This window comes from Suncus etruscus, chromosome X (genome assembly GCF_024139225.1).
Source record: "Suncus etruscus isolate mSunEtr1 chromosome X, mSunEtr1.pri.cur, whole genome shotgun sequence".
NCBI lineage: Eukaryota > Metazoa > Chordata > Mammalia > Eulipotyphla > Soricidae > Suncus > Suncus etruscus.
Genome location: NC_064868.1, coordinates 14,490,177 through 14,509,953, shown reverse-complemented (window position 1 = coordinate 14,509,953; position 19,777 = coordinate 14,490,177). Strand labels below are relative to the sequence as shown.

At 40.6% G+C, this 19,777-nt stretch overlaps 1 protein-coding gene across 1 annotated transcript in view; it reads left to right on the top strand.

Annotated features, from left to right (window-relative positions):
* Positions 1-19,777, top strand: part of FRMPD4 (FERM and PDZ domain containing 4) — a 614,936-nt gene that overhangs the window by 372,421 nt on the left and 222,738 nt on the right. The window contains exon 2 of the mRNA XM_049767089.1: positions 10,807-10,923. Within this exon, the coding sequence (XP_049623046.1) occupies positions 10,807-10,923 (117 nt within the window). The remainder of the gene's footprint in view (positions 1-10,806; positions 10,924-19,777) is intronic.

The window sequence follows — 19,777 nt, the reverse complement described above, 5'->3', positions numbered from 1 at the left end:
GTTCTGTACTTAGAATTACATACTATGGAAAATGGCATTCCCTTTTCCTGAGTGCTGAACAGTTACACTGATGGAAAACCATTTTTGTTCAATTGGTGTCAATGGATTTATTCTAAGCCTGTCAAAGGCTGTGGATTTTGAGGAGACCAGTTTCATTGGTGAACCATTTGGGGCTTGAATAGGCCGAGGATGTCTAATATTTATTTTATGAATAAGAAAATCAAGGGTAAAGATTCAAAATATCATAGCATGCTTAGATCAGAGGTCATCAAATGAAGGGCTGCAGGTCAAATGGCCAGGCCTTTGTCAATAAAGTTTTATTGGAATGTATCTAGGCCCACTTGTTTACATAAAGTCAATGTCTACTGTCAATGGCTTTAGGAAAAAAGAAAGTGGCTGCAGCATAACTCCCAAAAGCTGAAAATATTTGCCTAACCCTGTCACTCCAAGATGGAATTTAGTCTGTTGCCTTCCAGACCAGTTATCCCATATGTATATGTTCTAACATATCTTTTTCATTTCTGTTTGATTATTAATTTTTGGGGCCAAACCCTAGTGTGCTATGGGCTTCCTCCTGTCTTTGCACTCAGGAATCACTCTTGGCAAGGCTTGGTGATCATATAGAATGCCAGAGACTCTATGTGAGGTGCCAGAGCTTGTATATGGGTAGGCCAGCCCTGTGCTATGCAAGCACCCTACCCATTGTACTATCTCTCCATCTCCTTTTCACTTTTAATTAATAGAGAATGCTTGTAAAGTCAAAATTTGTGCCTTTCTCTCTTCATTTTTTTCTTCTTGATGCTATTACAGCCTTACCCTGCCATCTGTTCTCTCTATTCTTGTTTTCATGGTGACTGAATGTTACATACGTTTGGTTATAGTGTGGAACCAATTGGTTGGGGTTTGCCTGAGATCACAGCTCAACTGTGCTGCTCCCAGGGTAAACACTTCAGTTGTGGTGTTTGCATGGAGACTCATCAGGGTTCCCACTCTTGTGCATATTTTGACCTTGGTCACAAGCATTCTGGTTATGCCCACCAGAGGGCACCGCAGGGCTCACATATAGGCTCACTGAGGCGTAACATTCCTGGCCATCATGTCATACCCTCCCCACTTCCAGTTGGGTGCTCCTAGAAATCACTTGTCATACCAAGATGATAGAAAACAGAGCTTCCAGGCACAAACACCAGTGCTGCCAGGTTCAAAGTCAGCTCATGTGGTAGCACTAGGGATGGGACTCAATTTAGCACTAGGTCATTTCTCAACACCCCACTTTTTCTTTTGCATCACTTCTTTTTTAATTCCTTCTGGTACCTAATGAAGGTTAATTTCTAAGTAACATTTGATTCGTTAACTCAAAATGAAAAAAATTCTAACAAAATGGGGGGTAGCTCTTAGATAGCCTTTCACATGGAAATCTAATCATTAAACAAATCCACTCATTAAAGAATACCAGAGCGACAGTCCAGACCAACCATTGCTTTATATATTAATGCATTAACATTCAAAAGATGAAAATAGATGTTTTCAGTAAACAGTGAAAATGTCATCTTCACAGTGAATAGCTAAGTCAGAAAATATTTAAATTTTCCATGAGGTTCTTCAATAGAAAGCCTAATTGAACATGGCTTAAGTTTAAAGAGTAACAATATTAGGTGATGAGCCTTCTATAAGTAAGTCAAGTGGGATATGGCTATGGCCTTTGAAAATGAATGTTTGCAAAAGTTTGAACAGCATAGTCACTGTAAAGATTAAGCCAATGATGATGTTCACTTTTCCATCATCTCTGAAAAGTTATGTACAAGATACAGATGGTAGGACTTTATGGCATATTTAGGCTCCATATTTCTGCTAAGAATCAAAGACTGAGCCCTGGATGAAATAAATAAAAGCAGTTAATAATTAGTATGATTGGAATGACATAATAATAATCGGTGCAGTCTGTGGGGGCTAATTTGAGGGGTGTAACAAAGACTTCTCTATGTCTTTTTGGTACAGGGACACACAGCTGGTAATGCTCAGGGATTAATCTTGGTTCTGTGCTCAGGACTTATTCTTGGCAGTACTTGGGGTACCATATGAAATGTTGGGGATAGATTCCAAATTAGCCACGTGCAAGGCCAATTCTCTGCCCCTCTCTCTCTCTCTCTGGACAGAGTTTCGTTTTCCTTAATGTCTGAATTTCCCAGCACAGGAGTTTCAATGTAAGTTCAGAGCCCAGGGAATGATAAACCAAGGCCAAGCACTGTCCAGGCAGAGTAAGCTATGATGCCTGACTTACTCAACAGTCCCATAAGGACAAAATACATTGTGACAACCATGCATCAACCTATGCTTGAGGCTGGGTTTTGACCTTGGTCATCATTTGATTTTATGCAGGTTGTTTACTAGTATCCATGATCTTTCCTGCTTCGAAGCTAGAAGCATACCACCACCCCAGTGTAACTATCAAAACTGTCCTGGAGGGTGTTAACTGTCCACTGGAGGGCAAAGTCATCCCTTGTTGAGAACCACAGCTGTAGGTAGAGTAGACGGGTGGATTGTACTTCCCTTTATTTTTAATGATTGACATTTCTTAAAATGAGAAGTCGAGGAAGCAATTATAGTTGGAGTATTGAGCTCTCCATCAGCAAAAAACCATGTCCTACAAAAAAAGCCCTGGAACTCAAAGATGAAAACCACCTTCTATCAAGGAAACCAGAGTCTGAAAGTTCAACCTCACTCTGGCCTTGATTTAAAACCTTGGCTTTCTTTCCTTTTATGCCTTTGCATTTTATTTTTGTCTTCCCAAAATCTGGAAGCTTTCAAAAATGCTGAGGTTGCAAAGTTCTGTTGTGAGCATGGTGGTACCTCTAAGCTGTTGCATCTGTCTCTTGAAATTGTTTTTGACAGCAGCTGAACTCAAAGGAGAGTCCTACAATTCCTTGGGTCCCATGTCTGTCTGCTTTTATTATGCTCATGCTAAATCTTAGATCCACCCACTCATTCACCAATATCATAATAAGAAGTTATGTTATTGCATTCATACTTTTAGTTTCTCCAGAAAGCAAAAATCTGCATCCTAGGGGCTGGAGACAGAGACAGAGAGACAGAGAGAGAGAGAGACAAAGAGAGAGAGAGAGAGAGGAGAAAGAGAGAGAGAGAACAGAAGGCAGGGCTCTTATCTTGCACAAACCCAACTAGGTTCAATCCCTGACATTCCATATGGTTCCCCAGTGCCACCAGGAGTAATTTCTGAGTACAGAGCCAGGGACAGCATTTAAGTCCCCAAACAATAAGAAAAATATGCAATCTTATTTCAATAGGGGTTTTGTGCATTTCATTATACTTTTTAAGTCAAACGTATAGGAAGATTCATGTATCAGCCTAGTTAACCAGCAATATGCATTCCACAGCTACCATTGTCAAGTACTGCTAGAGAGACAAGGACTTCCTGCTTAAAGAAAACTCTAGGCTAGGGAATTTCATAAATAAATAAGAGATCTTTCTACTTCAAGCTGGAAAAACTAACCAAAGTCCAGTTTTCAATGAGTTTATGAACTAATAAAAGTTCACTGAGCATTATCTAAGTGCAGCATAGAGATTGTTTTGTAATGGATGAAATCTCCAGAGCTTGAAATGCAAGAAGACCTGTAGTTACACAACTCTCTGTAGTTATACAAGGTAAATGTTACCTCATTGATACGCCATGCAGCTTCCTGGCATTATACGGAAGCAAGGTCATCATTTTAGCACAAGGGCAGTCTGAGAATGCTTTCTGCAAGAGATAGTATTTAATGGGGGTTTGGAAGTTGGAGAAGCATTGTGTAAGGAATGGAAGGTGGAGTAGGAAAGAAATAATGAAAGAACAACATCAGCAAAGATATGGAAATATATTTGTGGAACATTGATACAATTAGGGAAAGTAAGTTAGTTGAGTTTTGTCCCTTCTGTTCCTTTTTGTTATTACAGTTGAGATGTCCCAAGTTCTCAGACAAACTTGATGGTGGTGCTCTAACCTTTGCTTTTTGTGTTATACTTGGCCATAGTGCTCAGTGAGGCTTACACATTTTCAGTTTTGCTGCTGACACCCAATATTTGGTTGTGGTGCTCACTGCCAGGTACATACTTCAATTGAGGTGCTCAGACACTTTGCCACAGTGTTCACTGGATACTCGTGCTCTAGTTTCAGAGCTCATACACCTCTCTATTAGACATTGGAGATGTCACTTTTGCAGTGCTGCAGTGCTGCAGGTTGCAAATAGCAGCGCCATACTTGACACACATGGGTGACACTGGAGATTGAATTTTTGGCCTCATACTTCTAAAGCAGGTGATTTTTGCCACCAAACTTTACCCCCTGGGTCCATGGATAATTAGGTTTCAAGTAGCAGAATATTTTTATATAGAAGTAATAGATTGAATGCTAGATGGCTAGAAAGGATCTGGGCCAAATCACTGAAGTTGTTTATTTTTGCCTGTTTCTGTTGAACATGGTTTTCACAAACCATTTCCCCCTCTAATCTGTTCTAAGTTCCTTGAACAGCAAGTGGTATATATTATGTAAACAATCAATACTTCCTATCTACACTCATCAGTGCAATGTTTGGGGATTCTGGGTTTGTGACTTTACACCCTAACATGTCTTGAGCCTGGGCCAGGATTTTTTACAGAATATTTGCACGATTTGGGAAGGAGAACGAGTTAGCACAAATAAATTTCCCCAGTAATTCTCTTAGATACCAAATTGGAAACAAGTAATTCACAGGTTAGTGAGATGTTTGTCTTGAAAGTCATGGAAATATAATCACAAAAGTCACTGCATTTTGTGGGTTGGTAAATCATGCAATGACGCAAATGATAATACTCAGAAAAATGTTTATAGTCACTTAGGAAAATATGCATCCAAATTACTTTTATCATAGTTTAACTCTTGATTAATAATACATTTCTGCTTGACTAAAGCCATTTTGTGAGAAATATATTTGGGAGTTTCTGCCTACATGGGGTGTGCTATTAATATTTAAATTCCTTCTATATAGCTTGCTTTTCTTTCCTTCCTGTCTGTTTCTGTCCTCCTTATCAGAAGAAAAGTAGAATCTTAAAAAATACTTTAGAGGAGCTAGAGCTCTAATATAGCAGGTAGAATGTTTGCTGTGTATGTTTCCAACTCAGTTTCAATCCCCAGCACCCTATATGGTTGCCCAAGCTTACAAGCAGTGATCTATGAGCACAGAGCCAGGACTGAGTCCTGGTCACTGCCAAGTGTGGCTCCCAAAGCACAAAGTAAACAATAAACTTTGAAGAAGAACCTTCTGTCTGTGTAGCAGCTTGGATGCAATGTTCGCCTTTTTAATGTTTCTTCTTCATGAACACACACATGCCCTACTACCATGCTGCTAATAAAGGTCTGTTTGAGACCTAAATCCTGTCATTGCTCTCTTTGATGCCAGGTTGAATGGAGAGAGTTGGGTTGTGAGGGTGATGAGACCTTAGTTCACTCAAGATATATTTGTGTAAACAGCCTCACTGTAGCCTAATATTTAGTGGAGTCTGGTGAGCCCTGGCGCCAGGAATCTGCAGAGAGGAAGGTCTCCAGCTCCCTTTAGGTACGCCTATCTAGTCAGAAACAGCTGCTACTAAACATAGACCTTTCAGAAAGCCATGCAGGAGCCTCTTTGCCTATTTTCCTTCCTCTTTCTCTGTTTTCTTCACCCTAACCTGTAGTGCCTAGCAACCTTAAAGATACTTGGCTTGAAAAGCATTTGAAGCGAGATAGGAGGAAGGCATGATGTAAGTTTGGGGATTGTAACCCAGCCACCATGCAGAGCAAAATAAACAAGAAGATACACTACATTTAGAAACACGAGCTGCAATCCCATAGAAACTTCATTATTCTGCAAGTAATCTTTGTGAGTTCAAAGAGATAAAAGGATGATCCAAGTTTGGGTCACATTTTATTTTGTTGGATTTGTGTCATGTTCATCGTTGTCAGGGATGAATTACTGAATAGAGGTGCCTTAGGTTTTCTCATATCTGAACTGGGCTTGGTAAACATTTCTCAACATCAAGTTCAAAGGATTCAGCTTAACCCTGCCTACTGGTCCTAAATATTAGAAGAAGGCTCCAAGGTGGACATGATCATTATGGCACCATGTAAATAACAGGAGTCCTGAGCAGGAAGATTCGAGATTCAGGCCTGGAAATTCTGAACTAGTTGCATAACTCTGGCAGGCACTTTGCTTGGGGTGTAGTTAGGTGGACTTTGCTTCCCTTGTAATTCTGTTCCTTGAGCAATCTCTGTAGCATAGTTCTTACCTTAAAAAATCTCCCTTCTAGGGGAGCAGTGGTGCAAGCAGTAGGGCATTTGTCTAGGACAGACCATGGTTCGATTCCCCAGCATCCCATATGGTCCCCCAAACCAGGAACGATTTCTGAGTATATAGCCAGGAATAATCTCTGAGCATCACTGGTGTGGCCAAAAAAAATGTCTCCCTTCTAATGAGATCACAGACCCTGTGCAATGAAGAAAATCAAGTTCCCTCACTGGATATGAGAAGAGTGAAGCATTTTTTTTCTGTGCCTCACTTTCTTCCTCTTATTTTTGTTTATTTGTTTCTCTTTAGGGGCCATATTTGGCAATGTTCAGGGGTTATTCCTGACTCTGAACTCAGGAATCTCTCATGGCAGATTCAAGAAACCATTTGGGATACTGGGGATCAAACCTGGGTCAGCTAGGTGCAAGCCAAGTACCCTCCCCACTGTACTACTGCTCCAGTTCCTTCTTCAAAAGATACTTATGCTGGTGTTATTAGGCATAGTGGTATACCCCGAGGCTTCAGAGATCTTTCCCCAAGTTTCAACAGTTAGGTCAAATACTCAAGTCACTTTCATTACCTTCTCTGATAACACAACCTTTCATTTGCCAGCACTATTCTCAAGGAGTCAAGCCTTGCACTTTGGACTCTGTGTATCTCATTCATCTGCCTGACATTACTGCTGACCACTGTTAATTTCATTGTTAATGTAAAATTCAAGCACAGAAAACCCAAGAAATTCACCCACCCTTGAAGCTGTTACTGGCAAATGGCAGATTTGCACTTACTCCCTGTGCTGTAGACAAATTCTCTACTTACCACAATAAGTCTCTGACTGAAACTATAAAGAGAAAGTATTTCCAAGTACTAAGAATTGTTGGGGGTCAGTATAGCTGGGAAGATACTAGCCTTGCATGCAGCTGAACTATACCTGATCCCTGGCATTCCATATGCTCCCCCAAGGCCACCAGGAGCGATCCCTGAGCACAGAGCCAGGAGTGATCCCTGAGCACAGAGCCAGGAGTAATCCCTGAGCACAGCCAAGTATGTAGCCCAAAACCCACACTCCCACAAAATTATATAGACAAAGTGGGAAGGACCATTTTGCCTGGATCATTCTTAGCATCATTCATTAGCATCCCTAATCTCTATGCTTAGGTGTCATAAGCTACCCCTACTTCAGTTGTGACAACCAAAAATGTCTCCAGATAGTCCAATAAGTATCTACTGTGCACAATTTAGGAAAGTGCGGAGTGATACATTCTGTTCTCCAACTCAAAAAAAAAATCAGGTACAGAGCATTGTGCCACACTCACCAAGTTAGTAAGTGGCAGGATTTGAATGTGACTCAAAACTGGGATTTAACAACACATCCCCTATAACTTCTCTTTCGCTGATACTGGGGTGTGTTTCTAAGGACAGTCAGGCGCCCTTAGTGAGTTATAGGTGGTTTCCAAGTCTGCTCCCTCCTGAGGCCTATCTCCCATCAGGGTTATCTACAGAGCTTTGAGCATGGCCAGGAGATGACCTAGATTCTCACAGCTAGACATCCCAGCAGTACAGGTCCTGCAAGTGGCTGGGACTCTTGAAGTCTGGTCTCGCTTTCCAAAAAAGTAGAAAGATCTTTTCTGCCCTGGCCAGTTTCAGTGTGTGGCAGATGGGTGGGGCACAAAGCAGAGAAGCAGTTTCTGTCCATGGTGGAGAGTTTCTGGAGTGACTTAAATAGCCCTGCCAATGTAGGTCGCTATTTTTAAGGCTGAGCTAAGTGTTTGAAAGTGGTTCACACAGGCCTGATGTCAGGTTGAACTTTCCAACATTCAAGTGATCTGAGACAGGTGGAAAGGGTCCAGCTGTGGCCTTCAGCTCACTTACACACACACACACACACACACACACACACACACACACACACACCACTGGACTCACAGCTCCTTGTTTCCATCTCCTCAGTAACTGAACTTCTCACCTTCTGCCTTTCTAGGAAGAGGGAACAGGATTGCTTTCACCTTTTCTTGCCCTGAGCTTGTGAAACTGGGAGCAAATCTGAGCTTTGCAACCTTATTCTATGTTGAGAACCAATAAAGCCATATAGTCTTGTTTAGCCACCCAAAGTCCTATATTCTCTTGAGAGTCTAGACAAGGCTTGATTTAATAGACACTTTCTAGCACTTACTGTGCTATGGGCGATGTAGTACTTTCCAAATCTCACTTAATACTTTCCTGACAACATGGTCTTCTTCCTACCATTTGATAAATGAGTAGTTGGGATGGAGTTGTGTAAGGAGGCAAGGAAGTAACTTGCTCAAGGCATCCACAGTAAAAGGGCAGAAACCCTATTTCCAAGAGTTCTCCAAAATTGAGGCCACTACTTTGCTGAACACAGATTGTTGAGTTAAACTTATCACCTCTGGATTTAGTTGGTCTTAGGTAATGGCCCAGAATTTGCATGTCAGACACATTTTAGGTGCTGCAGCTGCTGCCAACCAACCCATCACCCTAATATCTATCTATCTATCTATCTATCTATCTATCTATCTATCTATCTATCTATCATCTATCATCTATCTATATCTGTCTGTCTATCTATATACATATATACACATATACTATACTCTTTTTCTTTTTTTCTCTCTCTCTTTTTCTTTTTAATATTATTTTAGGCACCATGATTGACAAAACTCTTTGGAGAAGATTTCATACATAAAAGCCTCCAGTATCATACCCACTACCAAAGTGTCCACTTCCTCCATCATTATTTCAGTGACCCCCCCCTCTCTAATCTCCAGCACCCAACACCCCCACTTTCACCCTGTGATTAGTTTCTTGCTTAACACTAATTATTGGTTCCTGTAGGATAAGCACCCAAGTTCACTCTGACCCTGAAGCTCTTATCTTTTATACTACCCTAGAATATGGTGTTTGATTTGGGGGTCTTGAGTAGAGTCTGGAGATAAAATACAAGATTCGCATGTGATCACCCCTTCCAGGGTCTGAGTTCTGGGTTTTACCTTAGACAGCATTCTGCAGGGCATTGTCTCAGCTAGGAGAGTAATTGTTGTGAATTTTTTGGTAGTACCTCTGGGTGGTAAATTTTTGTGTTTTTTTTACCATGTTAATCATCAGGGATATGGAAATCCAAACAACCATCAGATCTCATCTCACATCACAGAAACTGGCACACACCACAGAGAACAGGAACAACCAGTGCTGCCTGATTCAGCCTCTTTTGGAAAACAATATGGATAGTCCTCCAATAACCAAAAACTGAGCTTCTGTATGACCTATCAATTCAACTACTAGACATATGCCCATGGGGCCCAAAAACACAATGGAGAAAAGCCCTCTGCACTCCTGTGTTCATCGCAGCACTATTCACAATAACTAGAATTTGGAAACAATCCAAGCAGCACATTCTTTACTAGATGAAATTGCCACTGCTGACTTTTGTGCAAATAAGAGGAACAGAAATTGTTGCCTGGCCTTTTCTTTAAATAGTCCTGGGGCAAGAAATAATCCCAGGGGCCATTTGAAATTTGCCAGACCTGTACTAAATCTATGAACTCTTGAGGTCCCGTCATACTTTATGAAGAATGTGAGAAAAGGAAAGCAAGTTAAAGAAGAAAGCCACAGAGGTGGTTGAAACTATGCAAAGTAGTTCTTTTCCAGAAAACATACAGGAAATGGACTTGTTTCCCTTGAAAGGTGTTGGGTTTTGATCAGGTATATGAGCTAGGCTGGGTTAGGAGGTGAGTAGGTCTGTGTCCTGCATGACAGTGTTTATACAGGTCCTGGGACAGGGTTCATGAGGCTCCAGAAATAGGGCTGGGTGCCTGTTTAGGTGGGCATATTGCCCACTATTTACAAATGCTAGTCATAAGAAGACACTTTTCTCTTGGCTTTGCTGCAGAAAAGCACATGTCTAGAAATTCTTTATCTTTTTGTTTTGTTTTGCTGATGACTCAAACTTAAGGGTGTGTGATGGAAATTCAGTGTTAATGTCTGGATTTTTAATGCAACTTTAAACGGAAGTTTGCTTAAGGTCTTAGGACTGACTCACCTTGACTGGAATGTGGTTATGACACTGAAAAATTTGTATTTTTACATTTTTTACTCTTTCAAATTTGGGAGCTAGGTGATTTGCTTACTATCCAAAAAATGAACATTTCCAGATGTATGTTTATAAAGTGTTCTGAAGTCTCCCGGTGCATAATGAGCCTTCTGTCTGTCCTCAAAGATGCATAATATGGAACGTTTCCAACACTTTTGTTCAGAATTGGCCAGTGCAGCCTCAGAAAAGGCCTTTTATTTATTTTTTTGAGCCATTGTAGGGATCCCTTACCTATTAATGCAGTTAAGTTTACTTACCTGGAGGGTATCTATGCAAAAGGAAGCAAAATTCTAGAAGGAAAATGCCTGGGGTGGTAGCTGTCCCTAAACATTCTAATTGCTGGCCTCCTCATCTTGGACAGAGATATCAGGTAGTAACGTTCTTCTTTCTTTTGTCTTCCAGCCACAGGACCAAGTCTTCAGGCTGGCCGCCTCCCTCAGGAACCTGGGGCTTGAACCAGGTGCCGCCCTATGGATGGGAAATGATGGCCAACAGAGATGGCCGAGACTGCTTCATCAAGTGAGTTAAATGGTAAAACCCTGGGTTCTCGTGAGATCTCTATCCTCAGGAGAATGAATAAAGTTAGAGTAGAGTTCAGAGGTCATCATCACTCAAGGGGCTCAGTCCACTGCATTTCCTGCATGTTGAACCTGAGGTTGCTTTGTTGTTGGATAGTACTGTCTTTGCAGTTGACTTTCTTCCACTGTTAGCCTGGCCAGAGCCAAAGTGATTCTCAGTACATCCCAGCCACCATGTTCACTCTCTGAAACCAGTAATTGATATTTCTTTGAGAGGGGAATCATTTCAGAGCTAGAAAATGAACCAGAGCAGCCAATTGTGTACCTTGCACACAATTGACCAGGGTTAAATACCAGGCATGCCATATGGAGCCCTGAGTAGAGCTGGGTGTGTCCCTAAAACCAAGAATTTGTAATTGAAATGAAAAGCTTCCAGAAATAGTCAAGATAAAAGCATCATTGGCTCATGAGCTAGAAGAAACATCTACACAAATAGATGACAAATGGGTTCTTTCAAAAGTTTATCCTGGTACCTTTGACTGAGCTTGTAGATTTGAATGGTCCTCCGTTTTCCTTTGATTTGTTTATATTTATAATGGTATTTTAAAGTTATTTTTTATTTTATCAATTTTAAGTGTGATTTGCTATATTAATGACATAAAATCTGTACCATCATTATTGTCTATTTCCATAACTTTTCATCTTTTTTTTTGGTTTTTGGATCACATCCAGCAGTGCTCAGGGGCTACTCCTGGCTCTATGCTCAGAAATCGCTCCTGGCAGGCTCGAGGGACCATATGGGATGCTGGGATTTGAACCATCATCCTTCTGCATCTAAGGCAAACGTCTTACCGCTGTGCTATCTCTTCAGCCCCTTTTTCATCTTTCTCAACAGAAACTTTCTACCCCTTAAATAATCCCTCATTCCTTCTATCCCCATCCCTGGAGTTTTTGCTATATGTGAAAGCATCGATCATTTGCTTGTATCTAGATTGTTTTATATAACATAATACCCTCAATATTCACACATGTCATAGCACATATTGGAATTTCATTCCTTTTTTAATACAATAATATTATATTATGTGGATGTACTATATTTGTTATCCATTCTTATATCTGGGGATATTTGGGTTGTTTTGGCTCTTGTAATACTGTTATCTTTGGTGTACAAGTATCTCAGTACATTCTTGTAGCTTTTATTTCTGAGTTTCTAGGAGTGGAGCTGCTAGGTCATATGGTAATTCTATATTTATCTTTTTAGGTGCTTCCTCAAAAAGTAGATACAATACTGATTTACACAGAGTTGTAGTACTCTGTTTAGTGTAGCTATATGAGAAAAGTGCTTATATTGCACTTGCCCAAAAGAGTAATGATTCACCCTACATACTTTTTTCAACCTAAATGAACTATACTTATTTTATTTTTAAAATCTGTTGAAACTAGTGTGAGTTACAAAGTTCTTCATGAACAAAGTTCTTGGGTTTCAGATGTACAAAGTATCAGGGCCAGTCCCATCACTAGTGTCAATCTCCCTCTCCCTCTATTATTGTTTCCAGAGTGCATCCTATACTACCACATCTGCCCCCAGCCTGCCAGCTAACAGACCCATTTTAAGTTTTGATTGTTAAAGTTCAGGTCTCATGATTTCATTGTTGTTGACTTTGGTTTGGATATCTAGTTTTGGCCTTCTTTAACATCATCAATGCACCTGAGACCACTTGGGACCACTTGGCTAAAGGAATTATTCTTAATTATGAGAAATTAATGAAATCTATTTGAAATCAGGAAGCATGGTTGGACTTTGCCTAATACCACTGAACAGAAATTCAGGTGTTCAATGGGGAAAAAATATTCACACCACAGACTGCATCTTGTTCCAGATAAATAGTGATAGATCAACAAACTTTATTGTTATAAAGAGAGGGAGAATTTTGATAAAAACAAGCATGTCAAAAATTTTTTGGGGTTTTATTCTTTGGATTTCTAGCACCTCTATATTAGAATTGCAAGAGACCAAACTCCCGTGTTTGGGCTCATCTCCAGTCTCTATCAGCTAAATCTCTCCTCTTGCTAGAATTGTAGAAGAGATATAACATCCGCCCCCACTTCAGAGCACATTTTATTAGTCAAGGATTTGATTCTGGGTCATTTTAGAAAGTTTCCAGTTGAATTTGAATATAACCCATTCTTCAAGTCTTCCCCCAAAGATGTGCTCATAGAGAAGCTGACAGGGGCAGCAAAATTGCCCAGAAAGCCAGTAGACTAGAAGAAAGGTCAATCACTTTGATTACATTCTGGATTGCTCCATTTGGAATAGTCCCAAATCCTTTATGCTGCTAGAAAGATGATTTTTGAAGTATTGTCTCATTTATATTGTATCATAGATATAGATTTCTAGCATTCGTTCATTTGAGGTGGTCTCCATGTTTTGACTCAAGACAACCATTTCTGCAAAGAAGTGATTTTTAAAAGCTAAGGTTTATGAATTTATGAAAATATATCTCAGACTTCTCCAATTAAAATAAGTTTGGGTTCTCATTTATTTCAGGCCATTGGATCAATATGCAGAAACCTCCCCTTTTGAAACAGCCCCCCTTTTCATTCACTCTCCTTCCATGCATTTCCGTTGGAGTCATTGACATTTGTAAAGGCCAGACCAGGTGTCTCCTTTAACATTTACACTGGCCCTATGCCAGCTCTTAAAACATGGAGCAGCTCATCTGTAGTTTAATAGAGAAGCCTGAGCTGGTGCTAAATGACACATTTGAAAACTAGTTCCCAGTGTCACTTTTCCAAATCTGTGGGACATGTTTACTTGAAGAGGAAGTTTCCACAGTTCTCTTAAAGACTTTGTTTTAAGATGTCTGGAGCCAAACTTCTCTGCAAAATGTTTGTTCTTTCTTTATCACTAATGACTTTTTTAGGTAAATAATGAAAATCATTCTGATGGTTTTTTTTCCTACCCACTGAGTAATGTCCATTACCAAAAGGTTCTCTAATTACCAGCATTTCCAGGGAGCTCAGGTTTGTCAGTAGCAGGCGTATCTGTACTTATTCCTTTCAGGAGTTAAAAGAACAATCTGAAAATTATCTATGGTTTGTAATTAGCACCTTTACATTTAATTTTTCACTCTTTTATATAGTCTGTTTGAAAGACATGATAGGACCTCTTTTTTATTAAAAATAAAGTAGAATCCTGGCTAGGATTTAGACAATAGCCTACATCAGACAATTGTTTTTATGGAAACAAAGCTACTTTCCTGTGATGGACAAAATATGGGAGAAATTTTGCATAATCAAAGTTGAAATCTAATAGCTGAATAATGAGGTGCTTCTGTCATTAAAATGTGGCCCACAGTGTTCAGAATATGTTCAGATTTCATCTTCCCACTCCTGTCCCCAATTATTCAGGGTCGGATTGAATACCAAACTAGTAGGGCTTTTTTTTTTTTAAATAAAGGCTTACAGATCTGCAGGGTTCAAAGCAATCAGAAATGTCATTATGTGTATTCATGGACATTGTGTTATCTGCAAACTGGTGGTTCTCCATATTGGAATATTCTGAAAAACTATTTGAAGAGCAATAAAAAAATCCTCATGCCTGGATGCTTTTGACCTTTTACATTGCTATAAGATACTGCAGTCTATGGGTCTTAAATAGAGAATAAATTTGTAACAGTTTGGAAGGTAAGGAAATCCAAGATCAGGGTACAAACATGGTGGAGGTAATTGTTGAAGGACCTCTTTCTTTCTCTCTATCAACTCTATAAATCTCTAGCTTTCTCTATATAAATTCAACTGGCAGTGATTGGAGGAGTGTGGAGGTAGACTAGAGAGAGGGGGAGGGTGGGAGGGAGAATGAGAGAGAGCGTGAGAGAGTGGAGGAGAAAGAATTGAATAATAAACATGACAGGGGCAAAATGAAAATTTTCTTACTTTCTCATTAGTACTACTTAAGAAAGATGAATAGAGTAGAGAGCAGAAGTAGAAAAGAGAGAACTTGAAGGAAAAGAAAGAGACCCAAGAAAAGGTGTGTCTTCTTTTTCCTGAGGTAAGAAATGCATGTGAAAAGGAGAGCTTGATGGAAAGATAAGATTTATAGAAACAATATCAACAATAGGTTTAGGTGTAGAAACTGGTATAGTCTGGACATGAATCTAAATATTAGTGCAGCTCTTGGTGGGCTATAGGCATGGACTATATATAGTGTGGTAGATACAGATATAGTTGAGTGACCATATAACCAGATATGCTTGCCTGAGAGAGGGTCTTTTTAAATGTGTCTTTTTTTTCAAACACAGATACTGTTTAAAGATAATTCTTTTTGTCTTTAAAGTGCTCTGATTTGGATAACACAAGTTGAGGCAACTATTTGGCAGAATATCAAAGTCTAAGATGTGTTTGAAAGACATCAGATTTCATTTGATCTTGACAACTGATATATGAGGTTGTGAAATTACATTAGAGGAATCTCATTTCTGCTACGAAACCTGGGGAGGAGTGCTGCAAGGATAATACAGAGTATAGGGCACTTGCCATATACACGACCAATCTGGACTTGATTCCCAGCATATCATATGGGTCCTCTGAGCACCTCTGGGTGTGATCCCTGAGAAGCCCTGAGCATCACCAGCTGTGCCCCCAAAAAGAAATGAAGCAAGCTGGGAGTTCACGAAGATTTCAATCTCCATATCCTCTAGCTTGCTGGAATAGTGTTTATACTGCATCTTCAGTCCTTCATGGTTTATTGTCTCTGGTGTGGGTTTCAGTTCATAATATGTGCTCAGCTCAGCTCGCCCTCACTGTCGCTACTGTTCCCCCTACAATCAGCTTACCCTCACCTGTCCTTGCTATCCACCCATACTCAGTATCCTTAGATCTGTGACTGCTCAACTTGATTGGGCATGTGCTACCTTCTAAAGCTCCCCTGGGCCATGTCCAACATTTATCCCTCCATTATTTATTGAGCACCACTAAAAGCTGAAAATATCCAACATGAGCAAGACAAGTTCTTCCCTCCAAGGATTTTACTGTGGTGGAAGTAATAAGTACGATAACAGAATGCACTTTAGATATAATAGGAACCCTAAGAAGGAATAAATCCAGTCTCTTTAGGGGGGTGAAGATACATTATCACAGGCAGCATATGTGAGTGGCCAGCTGTCATTCTCAACTTAGCTACATATTTCCTTAACCTCATCAGAAATACAAATATGTTTAATAGATAGCGAATAGGTCATACCTCAGGTCCCATATTTTTAATATTGGAGTTAAGTAGTAATAAGATCTTGCTTGTTTGAGTGTAGATGATGGGAATTTAATGCTAAAATAGTGTGCCTCAGAAATCCAGAGCTTGAGTTTTGTAGAACTGCAACAGAAATTAAAGCATCCACCAAATAAATATTAAATCACTAGCCAGTAATTATGACAAATCAAGTTTGAATGTGGGGAGAAGCATAGAAGGGAAGAGGAAAGTGAGGGGTCACTTCCAAACCACATGCCCTGATTTTCTAAAGTTCAGAGGCTTTGTTTCTCTTCTTTGCCCTATTGGCCTTCTGCCCCACCCTTCATCCAGTGAACCTCTAAAATTGTAGCCCTGTATGTGGGTTGGATAATCCCCACTAGTCTGTTACTCTCCAAGCAATTCCCATAGTGAGCAATTATACTGAGTCACTCTTGTCCTAATGCAGAAGAACTCAATTCTGAACCTGAATAATGGAGATCAGTAATGAGATGTAGAAACTTCTGCTTTGTTCTCCAACTTGACCCTCACAGGGAAAAGTTGGGGGAAAGTTTAGTTATTTCCAACTGTCAGTCAATTAAGTGGTCAATGTGAAGTGCAGTTTTGGCTCATCCAATTCTAGGGAAAAAAGAAGCTGAAGAAATGCACAGTTTGAGTGCTCTGCACCCTTTTGTGTTAACTGTAGCAGAAGATGGGAAAGGATTCTGTCAGCAGAGAATGGGAAATACTTGTCTTGTGTCTGCTTTGTGAAAGCATGCTGCAGACCATATTCTGCTGGGCGTTTGTCTCATTTAAGACATAGAACCCAAAGAGGGTAAAAACAGTGAATTCTCTTCTAGAATTATGTGGGGGGGGTGATTTTTACCTCCAAGATTTCATCAGTCTTATTTTTATTCTGTGGATAGGACCCCTTAAACTTCTCTTTCTCAAAAAAAAATAATTGTTTTCAATCAAGAAAAGTCTAGTTATCAAGTTGGATGTAGACATAGTCTACATATTGGGAACAGATGTAAATTTCTTCCTTTATCAACTTATTCTTTTGTTAGAGCTGGGAGTCCAACTTAGGGTCTTGTGCATATGAGGCACATGCTTTGCTCAGCCTCATCCCCAAGCCACCAACTTTTCCTTTTAAATGCATATCCAACAGAGGAACATGATATTTGAGAGTGTAGGCAAGTTGTTATTCTTTGTTTCTGGTCATAAACATGCAGGTCTTTGTGGAAATTAACAGTCATGTCAATAGAAGAAATGAGATATCTATTTGAGAATGGCTGTTCTGTCCTTTTTTTTTGAGATTGTAAATATCCAAGGAGTTCAGAATTGGCTTAATATAAGAAGAGGCATTTGCCTCACAGTTTTGTATTTGATGAAACATTCCCAAAATATGTGGCTTCCAAGTATATATAATGAATTCTGGAAAAAAAACTGCAAATGATTGTCTTATGGCAAGAGGAAATGCCATTTAGCTAATCAAGCTCCTTAGTATCCTGAGCATCCAGTTGTGGGGAAGGAAGTATATTATAATTTTGGAATTGGAGGAACAAAGTCAACGTGATAGTATCATTATATGAAATGAAAGGTAATTATGTCGCATCAATGCAAAAACTTCCTAGGCTGAACATTAGGCACTGTTTATTCCCTTCATTGAAGCAGATTTGTTTTCTTGCGAATCTGACAGAGCGCCTGTCTGCTGGGTTAATAATCACTGCTCCCAGCTGGAAGGGAAGTTTGCAGAGTTGATGGAAGGGCTTTGAACAGGAAGGCTCAGAAATGACACTGTCACTCCAGATGGAACTCGGCATAGGGCATGAAGATCTGGGTGAGGCAAACTGCTCCAGAAACAGAGCCTCTTTCCTTTGTGCATTTGCTCTCGAATCCGGCTGATTCAATCTGGCCTTCATTCTCAAAGGCCGGCAACACTTGGCTTCAGGGTTGAGCAAGCCAAAGTAGCTGAAAGGTTTGTCAGCATATGAAGCACCTTAGTTATTCCAACAGTTGGAACATGCCTACTGGGTCAGAGCTGTAAGGACTTAGGCAGTGCATGAGGTCAGCTATTTCTTCTCTAAGTTTTTAATGTGGCATCCCCTCTACCCGGGATAAGCAGGAGGTGGGTCACAAAGTCCATTCAGCTCACAGGAACAGCAACCGATGCCAAAGAAAAGCACCTGGCTCGCTAAATTTTAATCCCAGCCTGTAATTGAAATCCTTGCTTGGGGCTGCCTTTCTCCTGTTGGTCCTTTCCACAGGCCTTTGGAACTCTTCTTTCTGCAGAGAGCAATTTCGATGTCCTCACCTAAAGCAGGGGCACAAACAGAAATCTCGAGCCTATGCCAGATCCCAAGTGGGGGGCTGTGAGTATTTGCTGCCAAGACACTTGGCTGAACTTAAGAGGACACAGAATCACCTTTGTGGCAGGTGCCTATCCAGGATTGTGCACATTTATGCACAGGGGGACAAGGGGGCTGGAAAGGGGCTTGGCTCTCCGTTTCTACTTGGGGAGGAAACAGTATTTCCCTGCCAAGCCCTTAGCCTGCACTGTTTTCCAGAGCCTGAATTCACCCTTGTTATCGATGGCCAACTTCTGGGAATCAGCCTCTTCACTCGCAAGAATTATAGAAAAGGGGGGTGCTTTTTGTGCCAGTGGGCACTCGGATGGGTGCCAGTGGACAGCAGCCATGCCACGTGTTTGTGGCATGGACTGTGCTATTCAATGCTCCTGGAGCACAGGTTTGGCAAGAGAGATTCATACTGGAAAGCCCTGGGAGAGATTGTCAAAGCCCAAGCAATTGCACAGCAGGGAGGGCATTTGCCTTGCACACAGCAACCCAAGTGACTGAAATAAAAACAAACCAGCAAAAAGGACTATGTTTTTGTTTTGGTTTGGTTTGGTTTTGAGCCACAACAGAGGTACTCAGGGATTACTCCGGGCTCTGCACTCAGAAATCACTCTTGGCAGATTTGGGGGACTCTATGGGTTGCCACATGAGATCGAACTTGGTTGGCTGTATGCAAGGCAAGTGCCCTTCTCACTGTGCTATCATTCCAACCCCCTCAAAAGGACCTTTTTTTTTTTTTTTTTTGGTTTTTGGGCCATACCCGGTGATGCTCAGGGGTTACTCCTGGCTATGTGCTCAGAAGTCGCTCCTGGCTTGGGGGACCATATGGGACACCGGGGGATCGAACCACGGTCAGTCCAAGGCTAGCGCAGGCAAGGCAGGCACCTTACCTTTAGCGCCACCGCCCGGGCTCAAAAGGACCTTTTAATCTCGAAAGTTGAGCTGCATAATCAGCTCCATACAATCGGAGGCCCATTGCTCAAAGAGAGGGTAGGTGCTCAAAAAGGTATTCTCAAAGGTGCTTGCAAAGTGCTCCCAAAAGTCTTAAGATCTGAGGATACTCCTTGTTCTCATCTCTCTTTCAGTTTGTCTTTGTTTTCCATTTTTGCTATGTAATGCCATTCTCAATAGAGAAAAACAAAACCATTTAAATTCTTGGCCCATAAGTTAATCTATTGATGGCATAATGGAAGTTTTTAGGTACATTTAACTTTCTGAAGAATCAATGAAATAACTCAGTTAGGTGACATAGTTATGTGACATGTCACAGCTGT